At 53.1% G+C, this 19,548-nt stretch overlaps 1 protein-coding gene across 27 annotated transcripts in view; it reads left to right on the forward strand.

Moving 5' to 3' along the window:
• Positions 1-19,548, forward strand: part of Tns1 (tensin 1) — a 230,800-nt gene that overhangs the window by 169,682 nt on the left and 41,570 nt on the right. For all 27 annotated transcript variants that reach the window (XM_076550126.1, XM_076550131.1, XM_015986049.2 and 24 more), the window contains one exon: positions 14,379-15,947. In XM_076550126.1, the coding sequence (XP_076406241.1) occupies positions 14,379-15,947 (1,569 nt within the window). The remainder of the gene's footprint in view (positions 1-14,378; positions 15,948-19,548) is intronic.

Consider the following 19,548-nt stretch of genomic DNA (forward strand, 5'->3'; position numbering starts at 1 on the left):
ACACTGCCCGAGAGCCGAGAGCCAGGCCTGGGAAGATGCTTCTACACCTGCCGGTGAATAGACAAAAGGGGTTAGGATAGAAATGGGAAACAGAACAGTGAGAAGGGACCAAGCCTCTCCAAGTTGAGATCATAGCAAGCTGATCTCCCTCCTCCCTACCCCCCAAACGGACGCTGCTGGGCCAAGGCTGTCCTGGGAAGGCTGGGGGAAGTCACTGGATCTGCAGGCAGAAGCTGCTTCTCCAATGAGGTGTGGTCCTGTAGTGTCCCACCAATTTTGTACTGTTGAACTGGCAGGAGATGCTTGTGACTTCCGTGTGCTGGGGCTCCCAGGACCCTCTAGCCACCTCCCTCTGGGCAAGTGTCCTGGATCTGGCATAAGGGATGGCTTCCTTCCGGAAGCCAGTGTCCCTGAGTTGTGATCTTGGCTCTGACTGTAACCATCTGTGGGAGCCTCTGCTTCCTAGAGTTGGTTGACTGGGATGGGGTGGACCAGCAGCTGAACTCAGGATGTCCCCTGGGCTGACTGACTGTCTTGTGATTCTAGGAAATGGCCTGGGATGACTGCCCTCGGTGGCAACAGATTTGGGGACTCAGTGAATCCTGGGGACCTGGAAGCAGCCACAAGGTCTCTGGGTCCACCTCCCTGCCTCTAGAGTCTAGAATTTGCACGTAAAACTACCATGGGGATGCTGGCTGCTTCAGAAGTCAGAGCAGAGCTGTACTGAGCGTCTTCACTGTTTCAATGGCATCACATTCTCCAGGGCCGGGTCATTTCATGAGACTCCTGTCTTTGCTGGACATTCAGTGCCATAGTATTTGGGCAGAGAAAGGCAAGGCTGAATTATATATCCTGGAATGAGCATTAGTGTGGTATGTTTTGGCCCCATGAGACAGGGCCACTGAGATGCTGTCTTCTCATTAGCTACATCCCTAGTAGATGATGGATTTGCATAAGCAATGGGGTTAGGTGTACTCTGAGGCTGTTACGGAAAGTGTGGCTTCCAAACAGTGCAAAGTAGTGTACTTCTCATGTGGGCTGCCACAGAGCCTCCATGTGAAAGTGACAAGGAGCCCTAGGAGCAGGTCAGTGGCACAGATAAGCCAGTGAGGGTGGACTATCCAAGGGGTGGGTGCTCAGAGGACATCACACATCCTGAGTGCCTGTAGGAGTCTCTTGGAGGACATTGGTTTGTTCTGAGCCACCCACAGGGTACCATAAAGTCAACAGAGAGTTGACAACCTTGAGAGCTAGGAGCCCCCTGTTTCTGTTACTTAAAGATGAAATGGGCTTTCTTGGGGAGATGATAAGGTCCCAGAACAGGAAATGTTTAGATTCCATTGCGGACCATCATTGGCCAAAGCTGGCTGTGTCCACAAGAGCATTTTAAAATTGTGACTCCCAAGCCACTGAGAGGTCTGTCTTTTGGGTGTGAAGTGGGGCCTTGAGGCCACCAGGGTCTCCCTGCCCCTCTCTTACCTTGCTCCACCCCGTGCTGTGGTGGTTTGAATAGGAATGACCCCCATAGACTCATGTATTTGAATGCTTGACCCATAGGGAGTAGCACTACTAGGAGGTGTGGCCTTGTTGGAGTAGGTGTGGCCTTGCTGGAGGAAGTGTGTCACTGGGGGTGGGCTTTGAACTCTTATGTACTCAAGCTAGGCCCACTGTGGCACAGTCTCTTCCTGCTGCCTGTGGATCAAGATGTAGACCTCTAAGCTACCTCTCCAGAACCATGTCTGTCTGCATGACACCTTGCTTCCTGCCGTGATGATAATGGACTAAACCTGACATGTAAGCCAACCCAATTATTGTTTTCCTTTATAAGAGTTGCCATGGCGTCTCTTCACAGCAATAGCAACCCTAACGAAGGCATTCATCATTCTCCTTTTTTGACGTAGGACCTCGCTGTGTAGCCCAGGCTGGGCTTGAACTTGCTTTAATCATGTGTTAGCTTCCCAAGGGAAGGCTGTGTCCAGCCAGTCAGGGTTTTTTAGAGGACTCCCCAGGGGCTTCCATTGCCTTCAGAAGGCCATCAGGTTGGGGTGACTGTTGGCGCTTGCTCTTTTCTTTCTTTTTCAACTGTCCGTGTAATTGTTGTTTATGGAGATAAACCAGTTTTCAGCCCACATATTCATGTTTCATAATTCAGGAACACAGGTGGGCAACGAATCTCAGTGGAGCGCAATCCAAACAGTTCTTTACATTCTGAAGTCACTTCACACTCTGGGACACACCAGCCTTCCTCGTTTCTTCAAAATCTTCCATGGAATCGTAACTCTTGTATTTTAAAGCTAACCTTCCCTAGCAATCATTTCTGTAGAAATCTGCATACACCTTCTTTCTTGGTTCAGCCATGCCAAACTTATAGAAAGTGGGAGCTCCCAGGGCCACAGTGAATGCGCCAACAATGTGAACCCGTAGACGCTTGGCCAGAAGACCATGCCTCTAAAGTTTCGGTAACATACCGGAACTCACGGTAGTGAATGTCCTCTACGCCAATGTTCTTCCCGGTTTTCGCAGAAGATCGACACTTGTTCTTGTACCTAGTATTTCCATGGTAGTGTCCATGGGCAGGGCATAGTGCTGCACATCTGCAGTCAATCCAAGCCCTTAGGAGGTGGAGGCAGGAGGATCAAGAATTCAAGGTCGTCTTCTGCTATATAGTGAGTTCAAGACCAGCTTGGGCTACATGAGATCTTTTATCAAACGATTTAAAACTATCAAAGGAAAAGACAAATGTGTGTAATTAGCATAGCAAGTGTGTGATCTCATGGGGTTTGGTACTCAGAACTGGTTTAAGTTAAATTTATTTTAGCAATTCACAAAATACTACAGATGGTGTTCAGATGGAAAATGAAATCAAATTGGGCCGGGTTGGGGACAGGCATGTCTGTGGGGGCACCTTAACCCTTTCAGGAGCCTGGACAGTGTTGGTTAGTTCTAGAAGGTGCTGTGGCGACAAAGAGGGCCTTTGCCGCAGTCCCTATGGACTATGGGCTCCACCCATAGACCCATGGAGTCCAAAATACAGGACACTTTTTCTAGTCCCATTTTCCCTCCGTATCTTGGGAATCTTTGGTGTTTTTTTTTTTTTTTTTTTTTTTTTTTTTTTTTTTTTTTGAGACAGAGTTTCTCTGTGTAACAGCTCTGGCTATCCTGGAACTTGCTTTGTAGACCAGGCTGCTGGCCTCGAACTCACGGAGCTCTGCCTGCCTCTGCCTCACCCAAGTGCTGGGGTTAAAGGCGTGCGCCACCACCGCCCAGCTTGGGTTTGATTTCTAATATGCAAAAACAGAAACACTGGAGTCTGTGATATTGGCTGCCCGCCTTGTTCGCTCAGCCATGTCATCAAGTGAGGACAGGGCAGGCCCTTTATAGGGCCCCCGAGGAACAGTTTTGTTCCTCCCTTTGTATTTCCTCTGTACTCATAGGAAGCAGCTGGCACTGGGAGGCAGGAGAGGAGCCAGTGTGTGATGGCTGGTGCACCGGGGGACTTAGAGAGGCTGGTGGTCTTCCCCTGGCAGGCTCTCCCTCCTGAGCTGCAAGGGCAGTTCCAAAGTGGCTATAGCCTCGAGCTGTGGAAGCATCTAGGTGGTCACAGAGGGATGGGGGCCAAGGGAGGGCAGTGGGGGAGCCTTCCAGGAGAGAGAAACAAAGTCCCCACTGGCCTGGGAGTTGAGTTGGAAGTTTTGGCTGAGATCCAAGTAAGGCACAAACAAACAACACGGAAGGACCTGGTGTCCTGGTGGCTGTCCTCTGGAAATTTCACCTTTTAGGGCAAGCCAAGCAAGCTTGTGGTGGGAACTTCCAGGCACCTGCCTGTGTGTTGCTGAGTGGTTGGCCACACATCTCTGGCTGGCTGAGGATGACAGCGGGCATCTCGACCCTCGGAAAAGTGGTCCTGCCCACTGTGACGGCCACAGATGGCAATAAGCAGCACTAACATCCGGGCGGCTTCAGACGCCCCAGGCAGACAGACACCCACCGGCATTCTGAGCAGCCTCGGTTGGACTGTGTCAGGGTTCTCCGGGCCCGAAGCCAAAGCTGCTGGGACTTCTGCCCTCCTCCTCTGGTGGCACCCCAGCCCTCTCTGGGACACACAGGGCTTTTTTTCTCTTCTTCTAAGCCATTGAAGTGACTCTGCTTGGAGGTGGCGGGGAGTTGGGGTGGGGAGGGGAGGGGAAAAACAACCTCTCCACCTTACTGCTAGGCAGCTGGAAAATTGTTATCATCTGTTCTGCCTTCCATTTGCTGGGAGTGGGAAAAATGTGGAAAATTTGGGAAAGAAATCTCAGTCCCTCGCATAATGCTCCTTTCTCTCAGGGGCTGGTAAGCCTCGCCTGTTCCTCTGGGCTCAGCCTCCCTTGGCTCTGGGGTCTCTCCCTTTGTTTTCTGTAGTGTGGAGCTGCCCTGGGTTGGGGACCCGGGGCTTGGCTGGCCTGGGCTGGGCGGCTGGAGTCCAACCCCTGTGCCGGGGCAGGTTGAGCTGGGGTTGAGGTTGGGGCTGGGTTGGGACTCGGAGCCGGGCCGGGCTGGAGGGGAAGCCACTGTGATGTCATTCATGAGCTGCATAGCTGCTGGATGATAAGTGAAGCCCAGGGGACCCAGCTGGCTGGGATTACAGACAGAGTTTGATCCCACTGGCTTCCTACAAGCCAGCGTGAGCCTGAGCCGAGAGGGGGAGAGAGCGAGCCAGAGTCGAGAGAGGGAGGGAGGGAGGGGTGTGTGTGTGTGTGTGTGTGTGTGTGTGTGTGTGTGTGTGTGTGTGTGTGTGTGTGTGTGCAGGGCCGGTCGGCACCGGCTCCTCCCACCCCTGACAGTCCCAGGGAGCCTGAGGAGGACACTCAGCCTGAGAACTGTAGCCGGGCAGGAAATTACTTGAAACTTGAAGCAGAGGGGACGAATCAGAGTGTTCCCACAGCCTTTCTCCTGCTCTGTCCAGAGGGTAAGTGCAGCTGTGTTGCTGTCCACTCTGTATCTCCTGCGTGGGCTCCTGCTGGACCTGGGGTGGGCGCTTTCTGCCCGGAGCTCGGTGTCCCTCGGACCTGATACCGGGAGGGGTATGACGCTGTGCAGGGCCACCCCTGAGTGCACTGGGCTATGCTTGTGTCAACCTTGTTGGGTGTCCCCTTCCCCGGGGTGCTCTCTGGGTCATGTTATGGTTGCTGCTTTTGGTGGAAGGGTAGCTGGGTGGAGGAGCATGGTGGATCTGAGTTGTTTGGTCTCTCTGGGCAATGGTTCGTCTTGAGTGCAAATGGGGTGTGTAGAGAGAGTGTCACAGGAGTCCACCATAGGTGGCTTGTGAAGTGTTATTTGGGGCGCTCCCTTATTTTGTTGATGAAACTGTGGGGTCCCCAGGGCTGATTCTAATACTCCCATTCACGGCTTTCTCCCTGTCCTCATCGGCAGGGCTCTTGGCTACTCTGCTGTTTCTCCAGCCAGGGCTCTCTGAGTGCCCGGGCAGCATCCTGGCCTGGCAGAGGACTTGGTAGCTATTTTTACCATCCTGAATGTGCCTGGACTATCTGGTGCTTGGATAGGCGAGGGCGGGGAGTGGGTGCTCCAGGCTCTGGTTATAGCGCCAGGCTGGGGAGTCAGGTGCCAGGTCTGCTGGGCTCCTTGGGACAAGACAGGTGAAGTCTGGCCAGGAAAATGCACCTTTGTTCTGTATGCACGGGCTGACGTGTGACCAGGGTAGGTCATTTGCCTTCTAGGTAGGGTCCCTGCTGGGTAGGGTCTGAAATGAAGGTCACAGTCACCATCTCCCACATCCTCCCTCTGGAGGGCATGGTATGACTCTAACTAGGAGGGTTTGTGGGAACAGTACCTCAGGTCCTTCCTAAGGAAGGCCTGGGGACGTAGCTGTCACGATCACTGTATTGGACCCTGTATATCACATTGCTTGACGTTCTTGGTTTCCTATTGTAACTGGGGAGCTGACCCCCTCTTCTTCCTCCCAGGTGCCATTTCTCTAGCCATTCTCACCTGGAACCATCGCGAAATCAGGAGCATTGCACATGGAGCCAGGTGTCAGTTTGACGTGTCCTTGCAGGGTGACCTTCAGCTCCCCATAGCGGCCCTGATCACCACTGTCAGCCCATAAAGTGGGCTGAAGGGCTTCCTCCGGGCCTCTCAGCTCTAAAAGCTTGAGGCTTTTAAAATGGCTCCCTTTTGCTCAGCTGACCTTGAGTCCCTCCAGGTCTCAATTCAGCTGCCCCCCCCCCCCCAGTCTAGAGCTGTAGTTTTTCTCGGCTTCCTAAGCTGGCTTCTCTGCTTTAATGACCAGAAGTCCAGATGTGCTGTCTCTGGACACTGGCTCCCCCACCTACCCCGACCCCTCTCTTTTGCTTCAGCAGGAGGGGTAACACCCCCACCCTTCCTGGATCCATGGAGGTGGGTTTGTGTAGCACTGGTGAGATTACTCACGCAGAGGAAGAATTTGACAGGTGGAGAGACCACGGCAATCCCAATCTTGTCATCTCTTCTTTGTCTTCTGTAGACATGAAGAGTTCTTTTAGGTGCCTGCTGTTCAGGGTGATAAAAAGACAGGGGTCTCTTTTGCCACGCCCAGGCTCATCAATTCCCTCCCCAACCCCCCATGGGGACCTAGATCCCCTGGGTGGTGTGGGCTGGTGCCTCCTTTTTTCCTGTTTCCGAGACTGTCCCCTCTGTGGTTCCCTTCAGAGGTTTGGGTGTGGCCTTTCCACCTCTCCTTCTGCTGGTCTTCAGACCCCAGGGGGTGCTCATTCCCCTGTAGAAATTCCCAGAGTTCTTTGCAGCCCGAGCTGGCGTCCTCCTGGATGGCTATAGATGAGAAGTGACCCCAGGTAGAAGCCAGGCTGGCCACTGAGCCCAAGAGGTCCCTGTCACCCAGGCCAAGGCATCACAGGAGCCCCTGGTGTTGCTGAGCCATTGACCATGCTTCTTCTTGGCCTTGTCTGCTCTCCTGTAGATCGGTTTAAGCTGTTACGGTGCTCTGGGCAGGAAGTTCTAGGCCCCCCCCCCAAAGGCTTGCATTCTGTCAGTGTGCTCTCCCTCTTCTGCGTGGAGCTTGGATTCTTCACATTAGTTCTGAGTGCTGGACATCCCAGAAGCAGCACTCTAACTTTTTAGATGAACATGTCTTTTTTTTTTTTTAATTTATGTGCATTGTTGTCTTGCCTACACGCATATCTGTATGAGGGTGTTGGAGTTACAGACAGTTGTGAGCTGCCATGTGGGTGCTGGGAATTGAACCCGAGTCCTCTGGAAAAGCAGTCCATGCTCTTAACCACTGAGCCATCTCTCCAGCCCTTCTAGAATATTTTTTTTAATGTGCATGCATTTTGCCTATAAGTTGGAGAATAAATGAGCGCTTAAAGTCCATCTATGGGCCCCAAGTTAAGACATGTTCATCTAGGGGCTGGAGAGATGGCTCAGCGGTTAAGAGCACTGGCTGTTATTCCAGAGGACCGGGTTCAATTCCCAGTACTCACATGGTAGCTCACAACTGTCTGTAACTCCAAGATCTGATACCCTGATACAGATATACATGCAGGCAAAACACCAATGCACATAAAATAAAAACAAATAATTTAAAAAATATTCTAGAATTTCAGCTACTCCAAGATGTCCTTGGCCAAGAAAGTTATTGCTCCCTGACCTGTAGTATGACTAGGGACATCTGTGGGCTAGGCTCTGCCTAAGTTAATTTACAAGGACTTGGCCTAAGCCGTGAAATAGGAGGAATTCCTGCTTTATGGATATTTTTGCTGTAGTACTTTCAGGGAGGATCCTTTGGGGATGGCTTGGGGTCCACCTAGAGCCCTGATTGTCTACTGGGTTGTATGAAGAAGATACTTGGAGAATGGCAGGATTATCACAAGCTTTTGGGGCTACTTAAATGTAAGGCAAGGAGGATTATGGGGGTACCTAATATGTGCAGGTTGTGTTCTCCACAGAGATAACCTGTAGGGTTACAGTGAATTCCAAGAGGCTCCATTCATATAGACTATGTGGTGTTCGGCATTCTCTGGTCACCAGGGCTAGAGAGAGAGAGAAGCTAGAGGCCTTCCCTCGGGAAACTTTGGGATTCTTGGAGAAGACGGGTACAGTTGTCAGTAATGGTCGCTCAGTGTGTGGTGGATTCACAGGGCAGATGAGTTCCGGTGGCCTCTCCGAGGCTAGGCTCCAAAGAAGGAGGTCTGAAGGAGGAGACGGAGGTTTTTTTTTTGCCATTGGGGTCGGGAGTCTCAGGAGCAGTGTGAGGAAGGACCTTTCGGGAGGAGGAACAGCATGTGCTGCAGGCCAGGGAGAAGAGCCCAGAAATAGCCGGGTGAGAATAGAGTGGAGACTGTGTGGGGCATTGAGGGCTACAGAGAAGAGACAGGGCCGCATGATAAAAGAGCTGGTGTGTCCGTCAGGAGGGTTGGGCTTCACCCTCGGGTAAGGGGAGCGCTTGGAAACCAGAAAGCAGAGGATGGAGAGAGAGAGAGAGAACATAGCATGCTCTGGTGTGCTAGGCCTTGCTCCTGGGGGGCTTAGCTCTTGAATGCTGCCACTCAGCAGACCTTTGAGTAAGCATCCAGACCCCTCGCATGCATCTTGGAAGCCGCTCCGAAGTGGTTTAAGTGGTTGATGCAAGCTGACTAGGCCATTTTAAGGTGGGAGCTGTTTTTTTTTTTTTTTTTTTTTCTGAGTGAAGGGTGTGCCGAGGGTGGGGGATGGAGTTGGGGGGCATGCTTTCCCTCTGTGTCCTCTTCAGAACCACATCTCGGTGGCCCTCCTGGCACCTGCCAGTCCCATCTGCTGGCTACCGCACACTAACCCTTCCATGCCTCAGCCCTCATCTCCAGCCTCTCCATGGCTGGCCCAGAGTCTGTGGAGAAAGATGGAACACAGCCCAGGCTTGCTGTCCCGGCTGCCTCTTGACCCAGTCCCCCCCCCACCTTTCACTCCTGCTCGTCTATCCCTCAGTCACACACCAGCTTTAATCTCCCAGTGTCGCTTTTCTTACTTGAGATTGTCTTCATGCGTAGCCCAGACTAGCCCCAAGCTCACCATCCTCCTGCCTCAGCTACCCGAGTGCTGGGATGAGAGGCCTGTACTATCATACTGTGCCTCTAGTATTACTTTTAAGGAGCACAGAGACCTCCCCACCCCAATGCATACTTTATTTTCCTCTAAACTGCCAGTGTCCAGCATGGGCACAGTGCCTCTTCGCCTTGGCACTGTATCGATAGCCTTTCCCATTGGGTGGTCATTGCTGCTCTGGGTGATGTAGACCAAAGAATCGTTATTTGCTTGACATGGACCCAAAGGACTTTTTATCACTCAGTGTCCCGCACTGAAACCCCTCATAAATCACTCACTCTTCCATACATACTTGCTGGCTGCTCAGGTTAGGTTTTTCCTCCGGGACTCCTCCTAAGCCGGGGTGGGGGTGGAGGGATGGGGGTGCCTTTCTCAGAGCCAATCAGACCAGCATCTCAGCGTCTCCACGGCTGGGCTGTCTGTCCCGATGTCTCAACATGCAACTGCTCTGTTCGGATCCAAATCTCAGATCCAAAGCTACAAATAGCGTGTTTACAGTGCTGAGACTCAGCCCCAGCTCAGGCCTCCCAGTGCGAATCCTTCAGAAGGGCCCTGGGCTCTGCATTCTTAATAATTCCTGCAAAGAGTCCTGAGCATTAGAATTAACAAACGCTTCCCAAAGACTCACTTAACCTTACCACCTTCCACATCTTTTCTCCTATTCCGTGTGTCGGATGGGCGCGCCTTGCCCTGTCTGCGTCCTGGCCTGTGGTGGTACTGTTGTTAGTGCTTGGCATACCTCCGCACAGGGTGCTGCTGGGAGGGAGCTCCAGCGAGTGGGTCCACATCCAAGTCAGCTGGGGATTTTCCTCAGATCTTTCCAAAACTATGACTCGCCCATCTGGATCCCTGCCCTGGTGGAGCAAGGGGCCCCTTGGTGCATGCAACCAAACACAGCATCCTGGGCTGGGTCCCTCTCCCAGTGGCTGCTAGAATGAGCAGACAGTCAGACGAAGTGAGTGGAGCCTTGAGTCCACCGTGGACTTGTCAGATTTCCTGGAAAAATGGACAGGATACAGCCTGTGACAGACAAAAGAGGACGCTCAGCTAGCCTGCTCTGGGGCCTGGGGCCTTGCTGCCCAGGATTGATAGCAATCTGAGTGTCTGGTATTGCTAATCTTTCCATTCTCTTCTCACCTGGCCAGGACTCATGACCCATCCCAGCCAGACCCTTCTTCTATGCCAGACTTCTCTGAGTCGTGACCTTCTTCCTTTTTTTAGGGACTTTACTTGCTTGACATGCTCATGTTGGTTGCTGGGCCTCGGATGAGCTGAGTCCCTGACTCCTCAGCCTATAAGCCTTAGATGCCCCTCCCCCAGCCCCTCACAGGTCCCTCTCGTCTCCCTGCCACTTTATCCTGTTCTCTGGTGTCCGCCTTTCTCTTTGCCCTTCCTGCTTTGATGGATTGAAACCAGCCTTGCGTTCCGGCTTCTTGTGGTCCCGCTAAGTAGGTTTTAATGTGACTGTGGTGGGAAGAGGGAGCCCGAGAATGTGCGCCCTGGCATGGGGGGCTGGAGGTACTGACCTGGGTGTCCCTAAGAGGAGGAAGTTGAGAGTGCTCCACAGGTTGGGTATTGCTCACTGGGCCATCAGATGAAGCCCTGCTGGGGCCTGGACAGGTCTGCATATCCTTGATTTTGCCCTTCTCACAAGGTAGAGGCCTACTCAATGAAGGTACTGTGGTAGCTTGGAGGGCGGGGGGGCCCCCTGTGGCCAGCCCTAGGCAGCCAGGAGCAGCTAGCTCCCCCCCCCCCCCAGGACAGCAAGAGATGTTTGCCTTTGTATTTCACAAGCAGTATTTAATTAAATAATTTACACCTCTTCGATTTTCTTCCTGAGATTCAGTGGCTTGGCAGTTGACATTCCGGACGTTGCTGAGAACAATAGCCCACGCGAGATATGTTACATGGCAGGACAAGTTTAATATTGACATTTTCAAAATCAATGCAGAGGGAGGGCTGGCTGGCTAAGAGGGGGGAAGAGAAGGAGCCGGGAGGGGCCAGGAGGTCAGGTGCTGAGAATCAGCCGGCGGCATGCTCCTGCCTGCCTTGGGGAATGCTCTTCTTTTACCAGCTCCTGGGTCGATTCTGGGATGGCCTGGATCGGATCATCACCAGTGGCTCTCCTGGCCGCTGTAGCTGAGTGAGAAGAAGCTGTAGGGCAGGGCAGGGCAGGTGGAGCTGTGGAGAGCCTGTAGATGTAGGGATATGACGACCGGCATCTGTTCTGTTACCTGTGCCGAGGGTCTGCAGCTGCTTAGGCTCAGAGGAAGGAGGGCAACTCTTCCTGCCCTCTGGCCCAAGGGACCCACCCTCCAGAGACCTCACAAATCCCTGTGCATGTCAGCCCTAGGTTTTGGTACTTGTCCCCTCCAGAAGCAGCCACTAAACAGGGAGCCAGTTCTCAGAGAGACAGGGCCAGGGGGAAGCCTCCTGTCCTATGCGTTACTCCTCTGGAGAGAAGGGCAAGGAAGACAGAGAGGCAGCCAATGCAGGGCCCACCTTAATCTTTAGGAGTCTGGCCCAAAGGTAGGCGGGTGGCACTCTCAGGCCACAGTCCCGAGAGCCGGGGCTGTCAGGCTCAATAGGCAGCTCTGTGTCACTTAGGGCTGGTTACTTGTGTGTAGCTCCTAAAGCCTCAGTGGAAACTGAGGCCAGAGTTGTAGCTCTCTGGCCCTGGAGAGCGTGTCTGGCCAGCATCTCTGAGAGCTCTTGAGTGGCGTGTGGTGGCCTGTGGCCTGTGGGCCCTTGTGTACAGGAGCACCGCTGGAGGCATTCCTGTTTTGTGGTCGTCCGATCACTTGTTTTTGGCCATAATCTTCTGTAAGAGGGTTTGTTTTCAGCGGCTCACTTTGGGCCCGAGGGATAATTCTCGGGCATGGCAAGATCGCTTGTACTTTTTGAAGTGTTTGTGGCTTTAAGCTTAAATATTTATTTTGGATTATTCCTGCCTTTTGTGTGTTTATTTTCTCTCTCTCCCCCCACCCCACCCCTGTGTGTGTGTGTGTGTGTGTGTGTGTGTGTGTGTGTGTGTGCTGTAAGAAAAAAGTTGTGGAATCCAGATTTCTTGGTCTTTAAAGTAAATTAGTTCTCACTGAGAGCTTTCACAGATACCACGCATTTGAAAGTGGATTCCTTTGCCTATCTGTGCCTCTGTTTCTCCATCTTTCCTGGAGGCACAATCCTCCTTGAGTAACAGGCCCAGCAACACTGCATGTGTGAAGTGCCTAGTAACATGTCTGGTACATGGAGACTCGTCCCCAGGTCCCGCCTTCTAGCCGTGACTGGTGTTTGGACATGTAAACAGATGTTGCTTCCCACTGAGCCCTCCGTGAGAACTCGGTGTGGACCCGTCTTGGTGTCTGACTGACTGATTTCTATGGCATGTGTATTTCTCAGGGCTCTTGGGTCTGGCTTTGTGTATAACTGGGTGGTGGTGGGGGGTGTTGTCCAGGCTGGAGTTGGTGCAACCTTTGGGAGGTATCTCCCCCCCCATACCTAGGGTCTGGGTTGGAGAGTTAGGAGAGGAGGTATATGTGTGGGGTGGGGGTGGGAAGGCTGGAGCGGGGGCTGCTGATGACTCCTTAGGGTGTGAAGTCATTGAACTGCCCGGGCAGGGGAGGGGCAGCCCTTGCTTCTGAGTCAGCCCTCTGGCCCCCAGCCACTCAGCATTCACTTTTTCCTATCAGAGAAAGTGTTGCTCTTGCGGGGGGGGGGGGGGGAGGGTCCCCAGAACTGTCTGCAGACAAAAGGACACCCCTATGACTTCATACCTAAGATGCTTCTGCTAGTGCTCTGGCCTGGCCCTAGCACCCCACGAACCCTCTTTTACCCCCCACTCCGTAGGAGTTTGGCATGGGTAGTCCTGGAGCACCAACATCCAACCTTCCCATTCGGGGAGCTGCAGGGATCTGAGTGCTTGTTTTGGGGGAGCCCCCTGCATTCCCACCTCGACTCTCCTTCCCTTCCTTAGAGGCTTCTATGTCCTGAGTTAGGTAGGCCTGCTGTTGATGGGGTCCACGAGGACGGAACGGTGCTCTGGGAGAAATGTGGAGAAACTTCTGGAAATGTAGCAGTGGGAGGGAAGAATGGCATTGTCTGAACTGTTCCGGAAAATTCTTTGTATTGAGCTAAACGACAGTGTGGAAGGCCAGGGCTGGTTTGTCTTCGCTTTAACTTTGACATCAGCCTCTTTGCCCAGCCTCGCACTGAGCATGTGTGGATCCTGCCCAATCGCCTACCACCCCTGGGACGCTCCAGATCCCCTCTATGCAGGGAATGATGAGGTCTATGTATTTATACCTCCAATCCTCTGGGACTCTCCTTGGCTCCCCTGCTTGAAGGTTGGCTCCCCTGGGTCTCCATACTTAAACCTTATGTGCTTGTATCTGAGGTAATGCCTCTTCTCCTGACCCTGCTGCCTCCAGCCCAGGGCAGGACTCCTAGGGATTGAAAGCAGAGGAAGCTTCCTGAAGTGGGTCGTGTGAGGGCTGAGTAGGCTCGGGATGTCCCCTTTCAGTATTGGTGTTCATGGTCACAGGAGTCATGGCTCCCGTGATATCACTGTAGGGTGTCGGCTCATTCAGCTGGAAGTGTCTTGAGTTCAGTGGATAGGGGTTGTCTTATATGATTCTATACTGTCTTCATTTTATTGTATTATTATTATTAATTGTGTGTGTGTGTGTGTGTGTGTGTGTGTGTGTGTGTGTGTGTGTGTACATGGGGGCCAGAGGTTAAGAGGTTAACACTGCGTGTCTCTTCCTCACCTCCGTCTTTGTCTACCTTACTATTTGAAACGGGCTTTCACTGGACCCGGACCTGTAGCTTGCCTATTCAATATGGCTAAACTGGTTGACCCAGGGATTTATCTATGGTTTTTTATTTTTATTTTTAATGCGGGTGCTGGGGACTGAACTCAGCTCCTCACTCTTGTGCAGAAGTGCGCTCCCCATTGAACCGTCTCCCGAGCCTCTCGCCCTCATATTAAGAAGAAGGTTGCTGAGGCCCATGGGGTACTTCGTGATGCTCTGGTTTGGAGGCTGGTGATGGACCACAGCTGGACACCAGCCTGGGCCAGTCTGCACAGTCTTAGGCTGTATCTCTCTGAGTGCCATTGAGGGCTCTTCCCCAAAAGCTTGGTTGGGGGAGCTGGTGTACTTCACCTTTGCTATCCTCAGGGGTTTGGGGTTCAGGGGATAGGAGCCTTTAGCTCTTTTTTTTGGGGGGGGGCGGATATCACTGATGAGCGTTGACTGCCTTTTGCTGACATCTGCTGCCTGCTGTCTCCCTTGCTGTCCTTGCAGAAGTCGTGGGTCACACTCAAGGGCCTCTGGACGGGAGCCTGTATGCCAAAGTGAAGAAGAAGGATTCCCTGAATGGCAGTTCGGTGCCCGTCACTGCCGCGCGGCCTGCCCTGTCAGCCACTCCCAACCATGTGGAACACACACTGTCTGTGAGCAGCGACTCTGGCAATTCCACCGCCTCCACCAAGACAGACAAGACCGATGAGCCTGTTTCTGGGGCCGCCACTGCCCCCGCTACCCTGAGTCCTCAGGAGAAGAAGGAGCTTGATCGCCTGCTAAGCGGCTTTGGTGTAGACAGAGAGAAGCAAGGCGCCATGTACCGGGCTCAGCAACTCAGGTCCCACCCAGTCGGGGGCCCAACGGTGTCCTCCCCTGGCCGCCACATCGTCCCAGCCCAGGTTCACGTCAACGGTGGGGCTCTGGCATCTGAGCGGGAGACGGACATTCTGGATGATGAGCTGCCCACCCAGGATGGGCAGAGTGGGGGCAGCATGGGCACGCTGTCCTCCCTGGATGGGGTCACCAACACCAGCGAAGGTGGATACCCAGAGACCCTGTCCCCACTGACCAATGGTCTGGACAAGCCGTATTCCGCAGAACCGATGCTCAATGGTGGAGGTTACCCCTATGAGTCTGCCAGCCGGATGGTGCCCGTCCACAGCAGTCACTCAGCCCCCATCCGGCCCTCCTACTCTGCTCAGGAGGGTTTAGCCGGCTACCAGCGTGAGGGACCCCACCCAGCCTGGTCCCAGCAAGTGGCTAGCACCCACTGTGGCTATGACCCCAGTGGTCTGTTCCGATCCCAGTCCTTTCCAGATGTAGAGCCCCAGCTGCCCCAGGCTCCAGCTCGCGGGGGCAGCAGCCGAGAGGCTGTGCAGAGGGGGCTGAATTCGTGGCGGCAGCAGCAGCAGCAGCAGCAGCAGCAGCAGCAGCAGCAGCAGCAGCAGCCTCTCCCACCACCCCGCCAGCAGGAAAGAGCCCCACTGCAGAGTCCTGCCAGCAGCAAGCCTAGACCCCAGCTGTCAGCAGAAACCCCCATACCTGCTCTCCCAGAGTTCCCAAGGGCAGCCTCTCAGCAGGAGATCGAGCAGTCCATTGAAGCCCTCAACATGTTGATGCTGGATCTGGAGCCAGCATCTGCGGCTGCCCCTCTTCATAAGTCCCAGAGTGTTCCTGGGGCCTGGCCAGGGGCTTCCCCACTTGCTTCTCAGCCCCTCTCGGGCTCTTCCCGCCAGTCCCACCCACTGACCCAGTCCCGATCTGGCTATATCCCTAGTGGGCATTCCCTGGGAACCCCGGAGCTGGTCTCTTCTGGCAGGTCATATTCGCCTTATGATTATCAGCTGCGTCCGGCTGCCTCCAACCAGAGTTTCCGTCCCAAGAGTCCAGCCTCTTCCACCTTCCTTCCAAGCCCCCACAGCTCTGTGGGGCCTCAGGAACCCCCAGCCTCTCTCCCTGGTCTCATCACTCAGCTTCAGCTCCCACCAAAGGAAACTACTTCAGACCCCTCCCGAACTCCAGAGGAAGAGCCACTGAACCTGGAAGGGCTGGTAGCCCACCGGGTAGCAGGTAACAGCTTTGGAGACCATGGGACCTGGGAAACCTCTCCTTATTTCCCCCTCCTCTCCCCTGTTTGGTCTCTGTGGTCTCTTGGGGGAGAGGTGGGCACAGCATAGGTGAGAGATCTTTGGTAGCACTGTTTCAGCCTGGGGAGGTCTTGGGAATGTTCACTCAGCCATCCCTTCCTATATAGATCATCTACTAGGCACTAAGCCAGGCATTGGGGCTCGAAGATCCGTGTCTGTCCATGCCTGCTCTCTGGTCATTTGCAGTTTGGTCAGGGAATAAGTACATAGATGATCCTGACAGAGGACACATTGTGCGGTGACAGAGCAGAACCAAGGTCCCAATACAAAGCTTACCAACTAAGTCAATCAGGGAAGGCTTTCTGGAGCCAGTGACTTAGGGGATAGATGCTTTAAGCCGAGTGGGGGCTGCAGCTGTTAAAATGTTCACTGTCCTCACAGCTCAGGGCCTTGGGACAGTGGTAGAAAGCTAGAGGGAGGAATTGGGTGTTGTTTAGATGTTGTTCACTCTAACAGGAGCGAATCCCAGGAGGCCTGTGAGAGTACTCTGAAACAGTGGGGTTCTGTCTGATGTTCACCATGATGGGGGCCTTCAGGAGTCTCATCCTGTGAGCTTAAGGTCTTCCTAGTCCCGCTGTTCTGTGAGTTCTTGCTAAGACCCACCCAGGATGGGTGACTCCAGAGAGAGAGAGAGAGAGAGAGAGAGAGAGAGAGAGAGAGAGAGAGAGAGAGAGAGAGAGAGAGATCTGCAGAGGAACCTGCTGAGATGAAAGGCCAGGAAAGAGCCATGTTGGGAGAGATAAGCATGGGATACCCTAACCCACAGCCCTAGTTTGTGATACTTCCCCTGGCAGCCAAAGTGGGTGGGAAATCCTGCACCCAACAAAATGGCCGCCTTGGTTGTGAGGTGAGGCCCAGACAGGAGCGGCCCAGGGACTGTGGTGGTGAGGTGAGTCTTGTGCCCAGTCCCGCTGCTGACGGGGTGGGGTATCTTTGGGAGAAGTGGAAGCCAGGCAGCTGGCTCTGCCCTCTGCTCTTTCTCCTAAATTTAGGGGCAGCTGAGTCACCATGCCAGCTGCAAGGCAGGAGGAGACGCCCTCCCTGGGAAGGATGGATGTAGGTTTGGGGAAGCAGTTCAGCTGACCATTGGCTCCTGGGTTGGGCTCAAGGCTGGATATGGGGGAGGGGACACGCCTGCTTCAGAGTAGAGATCACCCCCCATACCCCACCTTGGTTCTACTCACTGGCAGCTTACAGTGGACCATAGTGGAAGTATTTATACCATAAAAGGTGGCCATTGGCCCGGTGGTGGCACACACCTTTAATCCCAGCACTTTGGAGGCAGAGGCAGGCGGGTCTCTGTGAGTTCAAGGCCAGCCTGGTCTACAGAGGGAGATCCAGGATAGTTCCAGACAGTTCTAGAGAAACCCTGTCTCGAAAAACAAAAACAAAACAAACAAAAATAAAAACAAAATGTGGCCATTGGGGGCCTCGGCTCCCTGGAGAGCTCCTCTTCTAGATTGCTCTCTCTGCTTTACCTGAGTCTCAAGACCCTGGACCGGTAGCTCTGTGACTCTGGGGCAAAATACTCAGTGTGGTGTGGTCCAGATGGGACACCCGACTACAGCCACCTTCTTGCTCCCTGTCAGCCGGAACTGTCTCCTACCAGCTTTACTCTGGAAAGAGGAGGGGCCACCCCAGCTCCCCGGTGTGTCATTCTCCTCCCGGTGTTTTATTGAGTGGTGGCAGGGTGCTGAAGAACAGTGACACCCCAGTGTGATGATGAGCAGATCGAGGGGACTTCTAGATGGCTGGGGCAGGATGAATTTTCTTCCCCTCTGGAACCCTGCCCTCTAGCTTGTGAATGGCCTGGGAGGAAGGCTGTCTTAGAGAGGGTCTCCATTCAGGTTTTTTTTCTCCTCCCAGCTTCTGAAGGGGGGTTCACTGTCAACTTCTATATCCTGTTGCCGCTCTGGCGTCGGCTGCCCTGAAGTCACAGGGAGGTGTAAGAATATTGTTGGCGCCACGTCTCTGTTCCCTTACCTTGTTACCAATCTCCATCAGCTACAAGCGACTCGGCCAGGAAATAAGATGAGCTGCATGGAGGGGACAGTTTTATCTGGTCACCAGGCCTATAAAATTCCCCCTCTGGTCCATGCCCTGTCAAGGACAGAATTCCTTGTGTTGGAAGGCTCTGCTTTCACAGTATCCTTAGCATCCTTTTTGTGGCTCTTCGTTGCTCATGCAGGGAAAGGCACAGGAAGATCCAGTGCGTAGAGCATTCTGGGAGCCAGGGTGAACAGACTTCTAGCAATGCCATTCTCTGCTTGTTTTATGTTCTGTTGCGAGAAGCTGGAGCGTGAGAATCCATTGAGTTACCTGGGAAGCTCAGATCTGAGGGAAAGGCTCTCTTGACCTGGTGACCCCCCCTAGTTTACTCCTCTGGTCTCCGTTTTCCTCCTTGGCTGGTCTCTGTGCCCCAGTACTGTGTCCTACTTCATTCCATCGGGACCCACCCACCCGTCCTGTCTTGTTTCAGTGTTATGTGGTGGCAGTTTCTTTAACTAGAAACCCGTAGTACAAATGAACTGAAGATAGACATCCGCTGTCACCACTGCCATCTAATACTGGATTGGATATTCCACCCAGGACAATAAGATGAGAAAAGGAAATAAGTCTGAGTTGGAGGAGGGGGATCTGCCCAAGTGAAGTATCTCACGCTACTGATTCCGGGATCGGATCCATCTCTATCTGATGCTTCTAGAGGTGGAGATTTCAGTCCTTATCAGAAGACGGATATGTATCTTATCTTTAAGGAGTCAGGTTTAGGAGAGAGCTAGACTCTTAGGATGAAGTTATTTGTAATAAGAGCCGTGGAACCTATTCCACGAGGGAGAAATGGAGAAGAGATCATTACTGTCTAGAGATGTTGGGAGGTGGTGGTAGCTAGAGGAGTGCAGTGTCCAGTTCAGCCATGATGAGTATAATGGCTTTGAAAGTGAGTGACGTGCTGGGGTGGAATGGGTTCTCAGTAGGCGTAAGGCTTGTTTGCAGAACAGTGAGTGGCTACGGAGCAGGAAGGAAGTCTGCCATCCTGTCTCAGGATGGTCTTAAATTTCAGACCTTGATGATTGGATGTGCTGAGCAGTCGAGTAAGAAATCACTAGGTGGTTTAGTCAGGAGAACAATCCATGGTCAGAATGGTATTTCTGGAGGTGTGTCTGGTAGGGCCTAGCAGGAAGGCAGCAAAGCAGGAGTGACTTTGATCTGGAAGATGCTAGGTGCTTATCAGACAGGCCTGGTGGTGGAGCCCTGGACTGACTTTAGTCATGAAAGAGACTAGATGATGCCATGAGAACCAGTGTGCTTACAAGATGGACCAGTGGGGAGGGGTATATTCAAGGTGGTCTAAGGCAGTGGTTCTCAACCTGTGGGTTGTGACCCCTCCGGAGGTTGAATGACCCTTTCACAGGAGTTGCATATTAGATATCCTGCACATCAGATATTTACATTATGATTCATAACAGTAGCAGAATTGCAGTTATGAAATAACAATGAAAGTAATTTTATGATTGGGGGTTACC

Source organism: Peromyscus maniculatus, chromosome 13 (genome assembly GCF_049852395.1).
Source record: "Peromyscus maniculatus bairdii isolate BWxNUB_F1_BW_parent chromosome 13, HU_Pman_BW_mat_3.1, whole genome shotgun sequence".
NCBI lineage: Eukaryota > Metazoa > Chordata > Mammalia > Rodentia > Cricetidae > Peromyscus > Peromyscus maniculatus.